Genomic DNA, 17,170 nt, shown 5'->3' on the forward strand with positions numbered 1-17,170 from the left:
CTAATGTGATCATGCGGATGGATTTATTCTGGGTGCTCACACCCTCATTAGAAGCCGTACCACTTCCTGGTCTATCAGTGAAACTTCCTTGGAAAGCAGCCTGTGTTGCAGGAAGGGGTTGGTGTTAAAGACTGAGATACCCTACCTGCCTACCTGAAGTTATTTTCAAGGAGAGTGAGGGTTAGGATGGGTGCTCATTGAAACAGTTGTCCTATGTGTAAACTTTGCATGAGCCCTGATTGGGGCTTTATTTTTCACTGTCACCGTTAATCCCAACGGCTGCCATCTTTGCTGTAGCTACTTTAGAGTATCTAACGGATGCATCCTCCTCTGTCCATTTGATCCCTTAACCATTTACTTTCTCAACTTCCTGAAATATGTTGATATGGTCTCTGCCTCTCCTTCACTCCCCTCTCCTCTCCTCTCCCTTCACTGTTCTGGGTTTATCCTTTTCTATGTCTATACTGTCTTGAGTATATTACTGAGAAGGAAGGAAGTCAACACATACTCTCAGTGTGCAATTTTCTGAAACATGTATATTAAAAGGTAGCACCTATTACAGTTTTTGCTGCCACCAGTGATTGAAGTTAACTTGTTTTCATGGCAGCCCAACTATCATTAAATTTGGTGGGGTTTTTTTGCCAGCTTAAATTATATAAAGTTGCTCTCATTCTAATGTGTAACCTTTTATAGATAACTAGCAAACCATCATTTTCCCTTTTGAGTTGTTCTTATATAGTTTTCTATGAGTTGTTTGTTCATTTGACTTTCATATTTACTGTAAAATCTGGGTTTTATAACCAATTTTCATAGTATCTTTATGCAGTATATTGACTCTTCATCACATTTGCTGCAAATATCTTCTAGTTTTTTGTTTTCACTCTAAATTTAATTATGTTTATTTTAGAAATTATATTATTTGAATATGTTTATCTGCTTCATGGTTTCTAAACTTTGAGGTAATAAAGTTATTACACCTCCAGACAATTCATATTAAGTACGGTTTTTATTTTTGTTTCATTAAACTTTCTAAAATGAATTTTTGTGGAACACTTTTGCAAAATAATTTGGCAGTGCATTTTGAGAGACAAAATTTCTTTATGTTTTGATCCTATTCTTAGAAGACTTGATTAAAGGGAAGAATAATGTTTGGTGTTTTGAACTCGGTATTATTTTGTCAAATGCTTTGAAATACGAAAAGTCAGGTAAAATATTTTTGTGTTTTCCAGATTATTGCTCAGTTGTAACAATTGTGGACCAGACACATGTAAAGTTAACCTGCCTGTTCTTTAGTGGAAATTATGAAGCCCTTCCAATGATTTATAAAAACGGAGATATTGTTCGCTTTCACAGGCTGAAGGTATAATTCATACTGTTTAGAACTTATATTTGTTTGAACAGAACACTGTATTGTTCACTAAAACTAGTTACACTAATTATGTGGTTGCTTTGTTAGAACATGACGTCAGGCATTTCAAGAGACAAGAAGAAATGTAAATAGTATCAAACCTCAAATGATCTACATTAGGAAACCTCTTCTTTTGAGCAAACTACCTGACCTCCTTCCACAGAAATGTGTTAGCTGCCGCGATTCGGACTAGTTGCATTCCGTTAGAAAACATTTAATTAAAAGGTAGAGCTATTAAATAGTATGTGATGATTTTTTTAAAATCAGCTTTTTAACACTTTAATATTTTCAGACTTTTAGGTTTTAAACATCTCAGTCCCTTCATAGTTTGCTTTTGTTACATGGGTTTCCATGCAACCCCTTCACTATCTTGGTTGTCTTTTCTTCTAATGCTTCAGTTTATCTGTGGTCCTCAAGGTCACTGATGCTCATTAATGAGTGCAATAGTCCAGATGTCTTCTAGTCTGAACATATGGTGTGAAATAATTCTCTTGCTCTACTAATGCCTTTTCCCTGAGAATAGAAGAATAGTGGAGAACATTTGCTTAAAGATAAAGAGAACTAGAAATATTACTATTGTAGCACTATATTACAGGCTTATCCAAACTTCAAAATAATAGCTTATTTCTCACACACTACTGTTTCCTGTAGTACAGTTGACCCTGAACAGCATAGTTCTGAACTGCTTGGGTCCACTGACGTGCAGATTCTTTTCAGTAGTAAACAGTGCAGTACTACAGGATCCCATGATTAGTTGAATCCATGGATACTGAACTGAGGATAGAGGGGGCCGACTGTAAGTTATAAGGGGCTTTTCAACTGCACAGATGGTCGGTGCCTCTAACCCCCGTGTTCAGGGGCCAACTGTATTTGTAATTCCTGCTATTGTTTAATTGAAGTAAAATATACATCTCTCTTTTCACAGTATTAGCATGCTCATGTTACTAACACTCTAGAAACGTCCTTTGTACCCCTACCTGGGGTTGTCATTCACACTTCCCCCCGCCAAGAGTAAATAATCTCACAACTTCTAACAACATATATAGTTTCATATGTATTTGTTCTTTATATAAAGGAAATACACTATAGTTTTTTGGGTTTTTGTTTTTGTTTTAATTTCTGGCTTATGCTTGTGTGAGTCAACTGTACTATTGCATATAGTTTTACTTTGTTCATTTTCACTGCTAAACGGTATTCTGTCCAGCCAATGTTTGAATACACCAGAATTTATATATTTATTCTGTTGGTTGTTTAGGTAGTTTTCAGTTTGAGGCTATTATGCTGCTATAAACAGTCTAGTACATACCTTTTACTGAATATATATAATTATATGTAATATAATATATACATTTATATGTAATTATGTAATTATATATTACATATTACATATTATATATTGTATAATGCATAGATATATATGCATTTCAGTTGATTGTATACCAAGGAGTATGGTTTGTGAGTTCAAGGTTGTGCATATATTAGCCTTTAGTTTTCCAAAGTGTTTTTTTACCAACTTACACTCCCATTAGAGATATAAGAGAATTCCAGTTGTTCCACATTTTCACCAGCACTTGATGTTTTCCATTTTTTTGAATTTTAACCATTCTGTTGCATATGTATCAGTATCTTATTGTGGTTTTAATTCGAATTTCCCTGAAAATTTATGAAATTGAGAACCTTTTAAAATTTGTATGTTTTCTGAAGTTAAAAGTGTTCATTTGAGCCTTTTGCTCATTATAGAATTTTTAACTTCATTTTTTAATTATTTGTGAAAGTTCTTTATATATTTAGGCTACAGATCTTTTGTCAGGTATATGGACTGTGAATATCTTTTCCCACTCTATGGATTGCCTATTTACCCTCTTAGTGATGTCTTTTGATGAACAAAAGTTCTTTATTTTAATATAGTCTACTTTATTAACTTTTGTTTTATGGTCAGTACTTTTTAATTTCCTGTTTAAGAACTCTTTGTCTACTCACTTCATGAAGATAGCTTCTAAGTTTTCCTCGAGGTCATTTATTATTTTCCTGTTTCATATTTAGATCTGTAATTTTCTTTTCCTATAATGTCTTTCACAGATTTTGAAATTAAAGTTTTGCTGCCTCATGAAAATAGGAAATGTGCCCTCTTTTTCAGTTTCTAGAGTTTGTGCAAGATTACTATTTTTTTTTTCTTACCTAAATGCTTGGAATAATGCACTGGTAAAGCTATCTGAGCGTGGTGATTCCTTTATTAATAGATTTTATTAATGAATTAACATTTCTTTAAGAGGAATGAGATCATTCAGATTTTTTATTTTTTATCAACTTTGATATATATAATTTTTAGAAAAGTTTATTTCATCCAAATTGTCAAATTTATTGATAATGCTACTTATCTTTTAGATGCTTATAGAATTTGTAATGATAAACCCATTTTTACAGTCTTGATATTATAATTTGTGTTTCTTCTCTTTTTTTTTTCCAGATCAGTCATTCTAGGTTTATCATTTTTATTAATCTCTTCAGAAAACCAGTTTTTAGCTTTGATTTTTCTCTATTGTATGTTTCTATTTCTCTTACCTTATGTTTTCTTTCTACTTTCCTTGGATTTGAAATAATATTCTTTGTGCAGCTTCTTGAGATAGAAGCATAAATTTCTGATTTTTAACCTTTCTTCTTTTGTAAAATGTTCACTTATTTCTATAACTTTTTCTCTATGTATTGAATACTACTTTAGTTATAGCCAACAAGTTTTAGCACATCACAACTTAAGTATCATTCAGTTCAATATATTTTCTAATTTCCAATAAATATATAAATACATTTATTAATATCAGACAGTATTACAGGAGACTAAAGGGGGTATTTCATAAGTTCAAAAGGGTTGCTTTATGAAGAAGACATAACGGTCATAAATGCATGTGCATCTAATAACTGAGCCTTGAAATTCAGAAAGCCAATGTTTTTAAGGCATATCCCAGCTGTCTCAGTCAGACTGATGAGCCCTTAGCCTCAGCTGCATTTTACTCACTTCAAACTCTTATATTTTAAGTGTTCTAATTTTCCCTATAATATTCATAAATAACTGTTACTTATTATCCTTTTATAAATTATACGTTACTAAAAAAACTAATAAACGTTTTGTTAGTAAAACTGCAAGCCTGATAGTATTAGGGAGGTTGCCACCTAGCTCTTTAAAAAATAAAAATAATTTTGCATAGTGTTTTACAGTTTACATGGTGCTTGTGGATTTTGATATAGCCCAGTAGATTTTATTATGTCATATGCTAATTAAATGAAATATTTAAAGAATTATGTCCTCTATTAACTATGCTGGCAAGATTTTATAATCTCACAAGTGTTTCCAGTTCCTAGGGTTCCGCATCAGTAACCTGTTTTGTTTATTTCTGTTTTGTTTTCTACTTTGCCACTTTCTTAGATCCAAGTGTATAAAAAGGAGACTCAAGGTATCACCAGCTCTGGCTTTGCGTCTTTGACATTTGAGGGAACTTTGGGAGCTCCTATCATACCTCGTACTTCAAGCAAGTGTTTTAACTTTACCGCTGAGGACCACAAAATGGTAGAAGCCTTACGTGTTTGGGCATCTACTCATATTTCACCTGCCTCAACATTAGTGAAATTGTGTGATGTGCAGCCAATGCAGTATTTTGACCTGACTTGTCAGCTCTTGGGCAAAGCAGAAGTGGATGGGGCATCATTTCTTCTAAAGGTAGATATTTTTAAATACTTGAAATTGTATTGTAAGTTACCATGAACCTATAAGCCTGTAAAGAGCTTATATTTCAGCATTCTGATGGAATAAATATGCATACTGTGTACTAACAACTTAAAATCTAACCATTTTTAATGAGCCTGTAATTTCTATGTAACTTTACTCCTGAACTTCTCTTCTATATCCTATACTTCTAGAGAAAAATAGTATTATTACTATGAAGATCTACATTTTAAATATAGTATTGTGTACATTGTATTTATATATTTCTTATTAGTACTAACAAAATGAGTTGTTTTCTATTGCTATTTTTAAGTTGCATTTCTAAAAATGCATATTTCTGTTTCCCTCTCAAGATGTAGCCTTCCTTCTCACTCATTTGCCTTCTTCTTGGCCCACTGATGTTGGGTTCTTTTCCCATGTTATTTCACTGTCTGCTTCATAGGTAGATCATGGATGGTTTTGAAGTGTTTATTTTTCTTGTTATATTTTATTTTGTTCTTAAATCTGCAGGAAAAAAAAGTGCCATAAGACCCATCTAATCTTTGTTTACCCTATCCCAATTTATTCATGAATAGCTTCTGGAGGGTACAGTTGTCTGATACCATCCTCACCTACCTAGCCTAGGCAGGATGCATTTAAACAAACACTGCTTCAGCCCTGCTTCTCTGGTTCTTTCTTTAGCTTCTCACTCTTTGGAACGATGGAACAGGAAATGGAGTACAGTGGCCCTTGGACAAATATTGAGGTTTAGCATTATTATCAGTTATACCTTGCCCATATTAAAGAATAGTGAAGATAGAAATTATTGAATAAAAAACAAAGTTTTTGAAGTTGAAAATAGCACATATTTATATACACATGGAATACTTTGAAAAAGTAAATGCATGCTATAAAAAAACATAAATAAGTTAAGTATGACAAAATTGAAGCTAGAGCAACATAAAATCATCCAAACAAAATGAGAAGGAATCTTAGGTCAGCCAGTCATACTTTATGCCCAAAGTGACATATTTAACAAATGAGTGTTTGCTAATCACTGAACACTTCCAATGACAAAAATCGGCTGTGCAGAGAAGTATTCTCAACCTTTTGGCTGCTATATTGAGTGTAAATTCTTAAATTCTGAGATAAAACCTGCCACCTTTTAGCTGACGTAGCTGAATCTACATTTTCCTTCTAAAGCAAGAAAACATGCCTGCATCCCATTTTTATAGATAGCCTTTTCAGATAAGTAAAAACAGCTTTTATGCAGATATTATTTTAAAATACAGCATTCAGAAGTGAATGTAAGAAATTACATTAGTAAGACTTTCTTGAGGACAATTTAAAAGAATCTCAAGTCTTTCTATGCTCTTTGTCTCAACAACTCTATTTTCATAAATTAATTTTATAGTAATAATTTAAAATGTGGAAAAATGCCGTTAAAGGAATATTTATCCTTATATTTCTTGTAGTAACAAAAACCAGAAAAAACTCACATAGTAGCAATAGAGAATTTTGTGAATTATTTATGTGTTGTGGAATACTCTGACTATAAAATGACATTGTAGACATATACTTATTGATACAGAAATTCACAATATTCTCTTTAGTGATTAATGTACTTTCATTTATATACTAAAAGTGTATTATATGCATAGCAAAAAATATATTGAGAGGACTATATAGCAATATTTTGCTCATTTTATCTATGGGAAGTCAAATTTTAAGTGATTATTTTTTCTGAAGTTGATTTTCCTATCCCAAACTAGGAATAATTTTTTAAAATTTTGTTTTGAAAACAAAAGGAGCCAGACCTTACTCCAAATGAGTTCTGGTCAGCGTGGAATATAGCGTAATTATTTCCTGTCTCAACTGAGATATGATGCTAATATTAGATTGGTCTCTTTATTAGTAACTACAATACATTCATTTTAATTATTCTAGTAGATATGATTCCCCCACATACTGTTGTTTCTAAAAGAAGTTAATTTTAATTATAGGTTATTAAGACTATAATGTTAATAAGAAGAGCTTAAAGGTTATGGTTGGAGATATACTCAAAGATAAAATTTAGAGCTTTAAATGTCTTCATGAACAAAGGAAAGAAAGCACAGTATAACAGAATAATCTTTCAAGTCAAGAAATTGAAAAAATAACAAACAGAATTATAGAAAGTATGAGGTAGTATTTTAGTAAGGTATTTAATTTGGGGATAGGTAATTTTAACATTTCCCAGAAGTTTAAAAGATATTTTTAAGGGATATATAGTAAAAAATTTCTCTCCTTGACTTTCTGTCTTGTCCCCATGCTGGTATAATAATAAAAATAACATTAACATTTCAAATTGGCAAAGAAGGATTATTAAACGGTGATTGTTATCTATTTGGAAAGAAGAATTAGATCTGTATAAAATATGCAGATACCTAACAGATTGAGTTTTGATACAAGATTACAAAAGTTCCAGAATTTCAACACAAGGTCTGACTTATACTCTACTCTCTCAACCCCTCCTTCAGAAGACTCATGGATTGGTCTATAAAGCCATTTGAAAGTCTCAAAAACATGTACACAAAATGAAAGAACAAATTCCAAGTGAAGAAAAATGCGGCATAATGTTACTACTCCCAAAGTGATTGTCCTGGTTCTTTGAATAATTTAGGAAACAGAGTGAGTGACACAAACTCGTGATTGTTTATTTACAACTTAGCACTGTCACCAACATTATTCAGTACTTTCTCTGTAATCTGACACTGGCAGACACCTGTAAAGATATGCAGTGTTTTCCAAAAAATAGGCAGAAGACCTAAATAGACATTTCTCCAAAGAAGACTTACAGATAGCCAACAGGCACATGAAAAGATGCTCAACATCACTAATTATTAAAGAAATGCAAACTAAAACTACAGTGTGGTACTTCCTCAGACTGGTCAGAATGGCCATCATTAAAAAGTCTACAAATAACAAGTGCTGGAGAGGGTGTGGAGAAAAGGGAACCCTCCATATTTGTTGGTAAGAATGTAAATTGGTGCAGCCCCTATGGAGAACAGTATGGAGGTTCCTTAAAAAATAGAGTTCACATGATCCAGCAATCCTATTCCTGGGCATATATCTGGAAACGACAAAAACTCTAATTTGAAAAGATACATCCAGTTTTCATAGCAGCACTATTTATAATAGCCAAGACATGGAAGCAACCTAAATGTCTATTAACGGATAAAGAATATGTGGTGTATATATACAATGGAATGTTACTCAGCCATATAAAAAGAATGAAATAATGCCATTTGCAGCAACATAGATGGACCTCGAAATTATAGTAATAAGTGAAGTAAGTCAGAGAAAGGCAAACATCATATAATATCACATATATGTGGAATCTAAGCAAATGATACAAATGAACTTATTTACAAAACAGAAATAGATTCACAGACATGGAAAACAAATTTACGGTTACCAAAAGGGAAAGGATGGGGGGAAGGATAAATTAGGAGTTTGGGATTAACAGATACACACGACTGTATATAAAATAGATAAGCAACAAGGGCCTATGTATAGCACAGGGAACTATATTCAATATCTTGTAATAACCTATAATGGAAAATAATCTGAAAAAGATATATGTGTGTGTGTCTATGTGTGTGTATAACTGAATTACTTTGCTGTACACCTAAAACTAACACAACATTGTAAATCAACTATAATGCAATTTAAAAAAAAAAAAAGTTAAAAAAAAAAAAGGAAACATCGTGTTTTCAATTTAAGTAGATGGTTCACTCTTACCCAGCCAAACTTCTGACATGCAGAGGCATTCTCACCTCTCTCCAAATGTCTTTTGTCCCACCCTGTTATAGCATAGCATAGCCTCAAGCTCATCTCTTCCAGCCCTAGCACAGCACAGGCTAGCCCAGGTCTTAAGGATGGGATAGTGCATACTCGTCCTGGGCCCCTGTTCCCATCCTTACCTCAAGGTGACTTAAATAGCAATCCAACCTACCTTTCCCTTTCCATCACCCGTGATTGTCATTCACTTGTGTTCATAACATCTAACATAAACAAAATATTCATATCTGTGATTTCAAAGGCCTTTTCCAAATCAGAACAAAGTGGAAAAATGGGCAGAGGTCAGATTAGTTCCCTAAAAGCTGGGAATTTATACTTAAGAAAATTAGCAGAGATACTTGTAAAGGTTTATATACAAGATGGTAATTACTAAATTATTTAAAATAGCAAAAAGTTTGAAACAAGTCAAAAGGCCAAAAAAGGGATTGGTTTAATAAATTTGTTTGCATCTATAATGTAAAATAATGTGAAGCCATTGAAAATCCTATTTTAGAAGAATATCTAAATTGCCTGAAAAACTGCCCAGCAATAAATTAAGAAATGAAAAGCAGAATACAATGCCAGTTTGGTAAAAAGAAAAAAAGACATATATATTATAAATACATAGAAGAAAAAAAAGATAAGTAAATTCAACAATATGTTAATAGTTTTTCTAAGCTCATAGCTGTTTGAATTTTTTTCCTTACATTTTATTCATTACCTATACATACGTAGTCCTTTTACAATCAGGAAAGAATATACATCATATTCAAAGTTTAACAGATATTTGGGGGAATATATTTAATTACTTTTAAGCTATGTCACCAGCAAATGAAACTCTTCTAGCCTCCACAATTTTACAAAAAGATCATTAAACTTTTGTTCTACTTCTTATGCAGGTATGGGATGGCACCAGGACCCCATTCCCATCTTGGAGAGTCTTAATACAAGACCTTGTTCTTGAAGGTGATTTAAGTCACATCCACCGGGTGCAGAACCTGACAATAGACATTTTAGTCTATGACAACCATGTTCAAGTGGCCAAATCTTTAAAGGTGATGTTGCGTAGCAAGCATGTTTTGCTCTTTTGTATTTTTATAAATTTTAGGATAAATCACATGTTAGATGATATTTGAGGTCTAGAAATTAACTCCAAATTAATTTTTTTCTTTAATTTGTAAAATATGTATTTAAATTATTAGATGATATATTAAATTATAATGGTTTGAACAGCTTTTTTAAAGTTAAAGAATGTTTCCTGAATATCTTAAAGCTGTGCCCAATTTTACTATGGAAATAAGAAAGAAAAATGTTTTTCTGCAATAAAATTTGCTTTAAAATAACAAAGGATGTATAAAATATTTGTAAACTTAAATGATAAGCTCTTTTACTTGGTTTGATAAAATCCAGTCTTTAACTTTTTACTCACTAGTCTAAGAAATTGTTAATCTACCTCTAAAATATATTGATAAGTTGTCTGTGTGTACCATGCAGTTTATTAGAATTTGCTCACTTTTTGAGATGCAGTTTTCTAGGTAAAATAACGCTGCTTAGTTTTGGCACTTCTTGCTTATCAATAACATTTTAAGGAATATTTTTCTTCATTTTACCATGTCTTTTATTTGCAAGTAACCTTTCTTGCAAAGAATGCTGTCACTGCTAATGATGATAGTAACATTTGTTAAAGCACTTCATATGTATTTAGCAGTAGGTCTTGTGCAGTAGGTACTATCATCATTTCTGTTTTACAAATGAGAAAACTGAGGCTCTCAGAGGCCCAAGATTTCGCAGCTACTTGGGTGAAGCCTGTATTTGAACGTATGTCTGTTTCCAGAGCTAATCTTCTTAAGCAGTATAAAGAAATGAATTTCTTTATTGCATATAGCTTCCATCCTACATTTAGGGAGTTATATAACCTACTTATAGGAAGAAAATAGGGAAAGTGAATTGTAATTTTTTTAGATCTGAATTTTAGTGCCCGGTTTCTTTTTTGCAAATAAACGTTCTTGGAGAAGGAAATATTTCCACTTTTATACTGTGTTACAAAGAAGCCCACCCAACTCAATAAATTAGGTTAAAGTCCAGGTCAAGGAAGGTGATAACTGTACTCTTCTGTCCTTTATGTGTGTTCATACCTTTCATATCAGAAAATTGACTGTTGAAGATATATTTTTGATGCTTTTCCTTGATTTTATCTGCATTGATTAGCTTATTTCAAAAATAAATGTAATGATAAAGCCAATTCTAAAGCCTTTTTAAAACACAGAGTTCTTTTACGAATGAAAAAGATTTACATTTTAGATTCGACTTGCACTGTTTAATTCCCTTCTCTTTCCCTATGCTGTTTCTATAGGTCTTTTGTTCCTCTCTCTTGTCCTGATTTCCTTGTCCCAAGTCCTGAACAGCACCTGCCACAGTGCTTTCCATGTAGTAAGGGTTAAGTAAATAATATCTGCTGGTGAATGCATGAATCAATGAGCGCTGTGAATTTTTTTCATCTCCTTTGTCTGCTTTATCTCACCCACTAGAGGGTGCTATGAGCACACATAATTAAGAAAACGTAGGGCAATTAATTTTTCTCTAAAGATATCATGACATTTATCTACAATGTAATAGAAAAATGAAAAGGATTTTCTCTATGTGTAAGTAATATAACTGTAGGCTTTTATTTAATGCACCTTGACATCACATTTTATTTGTTCTGAGGCAACCTCTATACTAACCATTTCATATTTATTTAAGAAGTGCCCAGAGTCAAATGATATTGATATCAATTAATTCTTGTCACCACTTGACGATAACTGCTTAAAATTGCATATTTATATTGAAATGCATGGAATACATGTATTTTTGTTGAATAGGAACAGGAAAAAAATGTGATTTTTATTTTATGTAATAAAGAGGACAGTTAAGGCAGTTATAAAGTACAATATAATTGAACTCTATATACGACACATTTTACATCTAAAGTTGCGCTTAACATTTTTCCTAAACCCTGCTTTTTAAGTAAGTTATCTCCTTCCCTAGACATTTACACACACACACACACACACACACACACACACACACACACACACTTCAAACCTTTTGTCTACAAACAAAAGCAGTGTATTTTCAATCCCCAGACTTATTCTGACACAATTTAAAAATAATTATAAAACACACGTAGTTCTAATTAGGTTTGGCATTCAGTGACCCAAGAACTATAGTTTGGTTATTTTCAGACATATACAGGTCATTAAAAATATTAAACCTAAAGGGAAATTTTTGAAAGTTTATAAGGAATATTAAATTATTTCTAAAGGAATAAACATTTCTTAATAGCCAGTTTGCTTTGCTTTAGTTTTACTGTTTCTGTATTAAAAAGGGCATTTACAACAATTTTTAGAGGTATGTTTTATAGTTTTTTGGTTATTACCAGCAAGACGATTTGTTTGTTATATATTTGTCTATTATAACAGAGCATTCTGGCACATTTTATAATATATTTAGCAAGCTTTAAAAAATATACAATGCTGCCTCCAGAAGGAATTTCTGGAAATAACAGTTTGTCATTTTTATAGCCTATATATATAAAATTCTCTCTTGGTCTTTAAAGTATAATTTGGTTTTACTATGAAATACAGTAGTAAAGAAGATAGTATAACAAACATCTATGTGCCTATCGTCCAAACTTAACATTTCTAAATGTTTTGCACACTTATTTCAGGTACTTTTAATTTTAAGAAATGAAATTTCTACATGTGGAACCTTCTTAGTACCTCTGCTTATTCTAAATTTTACTCCCCAATATCCTTTTATTTACCCTAACATGTACGTGTGCACACCCGTGTTTATTATGCTTTTATTTTATGTACTTTTGTCTGAAAAACGCATATGGTTATGTGTCATTCTATAATTTGCTTTTTTCCATTGACATTATATTTGTAAGATTTACCTGTGTTCATATATGTGTCTGCATTAATACCAGCCTGTCTTAATTATCATACCTTTATTTTTAAATGATATTTCATAGGTTAAGCCCTCACTCCCAGTTCAGTCTTCAAAACTAACTTGACTGTTCACTTTCAGATCAGTTTTTACAATTCCTTGAAAGGCACTGGAGATTTAGATAGAAATTGCATTGATTTTAAAGAATAATTAATTAGGAAATTATCTTTATAATGTTGAAACTTTTCATTTATGATTATGGTATCTTTCACCTTGTGTCTGGCCGTCTTTAAGTCCTTTGTAGATTATATACATTTACTGCATTAATATATATATTAAAAAGAATTACAGAGTAATAAATGTTCAAAAAGAATGACATAAAAGTAAATAGAAATAGACATAGTTCCTTCCATCATCTTACTTTGGAGACCATGAGGAAAATCAGTTTTGTCATCGTGTGTGTGTGTGTGTGTGTGTGTGTGTGTGTGTGTGTGTGTGTGTGTTTTCCTTCTCTGACTCTGTTTACCCTGCTCCCCTGCTGTTCTGTCAGTGGAAGAAGTCAGAGAAGAAAAGACTAAGTTCCTTACCTCCTCATAAAACCCCTGATTGGATGGGAAAAAGATCCTTGAGAATGAAGGAGTAGCTCTGGGAGTGTGGATTTTTTCCCCTTATTTTTCCCCTCATTTCTCTCCTCCATCACATCCAGAGGGTGATGAGGAGAAATACAATGAACTGAAACAGCAATAAGCAGAGGTGGGAGGTTGGTTTACTACCTTCTTTTTCTTTATATTCCCCCATGTATAGCTTTTCTGTTACACAGAATCTCACCACTGTTAATCTTGACCTTGTAGGAAAAAAAGAGAATGGTAGTCCCACAGTCATCAGCAGTCAGGAGTGCTGCTTTACACAAATGAATTAAATTTCTTAGCTGGTAACTAACTCCTTTTGTTTATAACTCTTTCTTCATAAAAATAAATGTGATTTAGGTAATATAGCTTCTTCCTTTGAGTAGGTGTCAGTTTCTTTAATAAACATTCTGCATCTGTCTCTTTTTAAGTCTTCTACATTAAAAAAAACCAAATACTCCATAATTAAAGGTATTTTTAAGACTAAGTTTAGCAAAACCTCTAAAATTATAGGACATTTGGTTCAAAACTATAATTGGTTTAAATCTATATTTGAACTCACAGAAGGTGTTTCACATTATGGTGCACAGACAAAAGTATTTACAGAAGTTTTCTTTCCATAGAACTTGTGGAATAGAGGGAGTTTATTATTTTGATAGAGTGGCACATTTAATCACACTTTCTAGTATTCTCATAATGAGAGTGTTTTAGTGATCATATTTAATTAAATCTTACCTTAAATTAGTTAAAGCAGGTTATTTTGAGAAACCTTAACCAAATAGGTTTCTTAATCAAATAGAGGGCTTGGATTTGATTTAGGTAATAGGTTTCTTAGCTACCATATCTTACCAATGCTAAGACTCAATCTTATTTAACATTTTAATATCTCTAAAATGGAAATATGCCTTTACATTTGGAAAATACATACATATCTATACCTGCATATGTATGTATACAAACACACACACGCGCACACACACAAGTTTTGGTTTTGTTACAGTGTCCTTGGGGCTGGTATTGAGTACACATTAGTAGAACATACCAGTTTCCTTTCTGATGGGTCAACATTCCCGGTTATTGGTCTGTGCCCCATATTAGTTGTTAAATATTGTATCAAAAGTTGTTTGATTTTTCTCCATTTTCTAAATAATAAATCATTTACTTTTAGGTTGGAAGCTTTCTTAGAATTTATAGCCTCCATACCAAACTTCAGTCAGTCAATTCAGAGAACCTGGCAACATTTTTAGCCCTAGAGTTTCATCTCCATGGAGGCACCAGTTATGGTCGGGGAATCAGAGTCTTGCCAGAAAGTAACTCTGACGTGGATCAACTGAAAAGGTAAGCATATTATAAACCTATTTAGAAATTGTAAATAAGGTATTAATTAAGCTGATTTCTGGGATAATATTGTTCTGAGGTGGGAAGAGGGGCTCTAAGAGGTCTCTTGTAATTGATCCTCAGAGCCTTCCTTGCCATTATTCATTTTTTTAAATAGATGAACCAAATGAAACAAATCAAGTGATTGTAGGTTCAAATAGCTACATAGTAGCAGAGCTTGGTTTATAGTCTAGGTTTTCCAATAGTTACTTATGCTCTTACCTCTACTCTTTGCACTCATGTTCTTCTACCATTTGCCACCTTCTCCAAGTACAGAAACAAACAGTGGAAACTGGAGCTTAGCTAAAGTTTGGAAAACTTGATATATATGTCTAGGGTGCCAAACATACTTGATCAGTCATGGAAAAAATACTGCCTTTTTAAAGTGCGTATAACTGAGAAAATAGGTAATGGAAATATTTCAGGGTAATGTATTTTTAAAACTTTTAGGTGTGCCCAGAAAGTGAATAGTACCTTAAATCCTGCTACACTTGCAGCTCCCATTTCCTTGAAGTACTCCTGTTAGTGATGTGTGCAGAAACTCTTTGACCCGTATTCTAAGGAAATAAAAATTCTTCTACATATTTTCAAAGAGTTATAGAAAATGTCCTTTTCAGTAAATTGAAATGACATAACTATTTTCCAAGTTTTAATATATTGAAATCAATATGACTTTATCATCAATGAAATTAGCTATTTTAATAACCTTCTGTCAGTTTGCCTACTTTATTTCTCATATTGCAATATATAACCCCATAGTATTTCATTGCTTGAGTCTAGAGTGAGATTGTTCTGACTTAGAATGTCATCCATTAAATACCCAGCTTATTTGCAGTATTTCATCATCCCACTGTTCTACTTGTGTCTTTCTAGACTTAGGTTTTTAAAATTGGAGGGTCTCTTGGAATCCCCCGATAATCTGTTAAAAAACTATAGTCCTCCTGAAGAATGCATACACACACAGAATTTTTTATACAATTTCAGTGAGCTCTTGGTTTCTTTGGGTAGAGCTAAACTGACCATTGTTTGACTTTGTTTTATGCAATTAAAAATTATATTCTTTCAATTACAGGGTTTTAGAATCTGTAGATTTGCCAGCCAATCAGTGTTTAGAGGGTATATGTCAATCAGAACATGAGGACAGCTTTTCAAATATTTCAAGTAAGGACAGTTTTTTTTAATTTATTAAACTACAGTTGATTTACAATATTGTGTTAGTTTCAGGTGTACAGTGTCAGATTCTTTTCTGTTATAGGTTATTAACAAGATATTGAATATAGTTCCATGTGCTTTACAGTAAATCCTTGTTGTTTACCTATTTTATATATAGTGGTATTTATTAATCCCATGCTCCTAATGAGTAAGGATAATTTTTAATGTTGCCAGTTTAGTTTCTGCTAAGTAAAATGACTTTATCAACATAAATTCTCTTTTTTAATATCTTCCTATCTCTATTTTTTTGGTTGTTAAATCCATATGCATTGTAAAGAAACATGCTAAATCTTTATCAGTGTCCTGTGCAAAGGTAAACGTTACTCCTCCCTTACCTGTATAGTTACATTTTCAAATTGGGGTGGTAGGGATTACTTGATTTGTGATATACATAGTGTTAATGTTTATATATATGTATTTATTATAAATCTGTATTTATTTCCTAGTAAACTATTTTGCTTGTCAGTTTCTAAAAAGAACAAAGGTTGATTTTGCTGCTTTATTTCAAATAGCCCAAGTATTTTTTGATCATACATATCTTAGAGTTCCCAGTTTTATTGAGTTAAGTACCTAATTACAAAACATTAACAAACAGTTGTGTATTTATGTTATTGCCTACCTGAACAGGTGACTATTCAAATCTAAATTTTAAAACACTCAATCTGTAAGATTTTTTTCTTTACCATTTTGTCTCAGTATTTGCTTATACATTCTGACACCTAGAACTATGTCATGTTTCTATGCCTTATTTTTTTTTTTACAACCTAACTCCTTCCCTACTATGATCTATTTTATGAGTATTTACTCTCTTTCTGTATCAGTAATGATAAGCATTTAAATTAACATGTGTGGATTGATAGGCACTTAGTCAGTGCCCACAGCCATTATTATTTAATCCTAACAGCACTCCTATGAGGTTGATATTATTCTTCCCTTTTACAGAAAGGAAACTGAGGCTTTGAGTGATAGGAATCATATAATTTGTCCAGGGTCACTTAGCTATTAACTGATGGCAAAGTCAGTCAGATTCAATGCAGGCTATTTGATTTTTTGTACATGTTTATTTCTTCATTTTCTCTGCCTTAGAATTCTTCATAT

General features: G+C 32.2%; 1 protein-coding gene across 4 annotated transcripts in view; it reads left to right on the forward strand.

Moving 5' to 3' along the window:
• Positions 1-17,170, forward strand: part of POT1 (protection of telomeres 1) — an 80,062-nt gene that overhangs the window by 41,455 nt on the left and 21,437 nt on the right. For all 4 annotated transcript variants that reach the window (XM_067042264.1, XM_059074083.2, XM_067042261.1 and 1 more), the window contains 5 exons: positions 1,230-1,360; positions 4,830-5,120; positions 9,827-9,982; positions 14,652-14,821; positions 15,933-16,021. In XM_067042264.1, the coding sequence (XP_066898365.1) occupies positions 1,230-1,360; positions 4,830-5,120; positions 9,827-9,982; positions 14,652-14,821; positions 15,933-16,021 (837 nt within the window). The remainder of the gene's footprint in view (positions 1-1,229; positions 1,361-4,829; positions 5,121-9,826; positions 9,983-14,651; positions 14,822-15,932; positions 16,022-17,170) is intronic.

The sequence above is a fragment of the Kogia breviceps genome, chromosome 9 (genome assembly GCF_026419965.1).
Source record: "Kogia breviceps isolate mKogBre1 chromosome 9, mKogBre1 haplotype 1, whole genome shotgun sequence".
Classification (NCBI taxonomy): Eukaryota; Metazoa; Chordata; class Mammalia; order Artiodactyla; family Physeteridae; genus Kogia; species Kogia breviceps.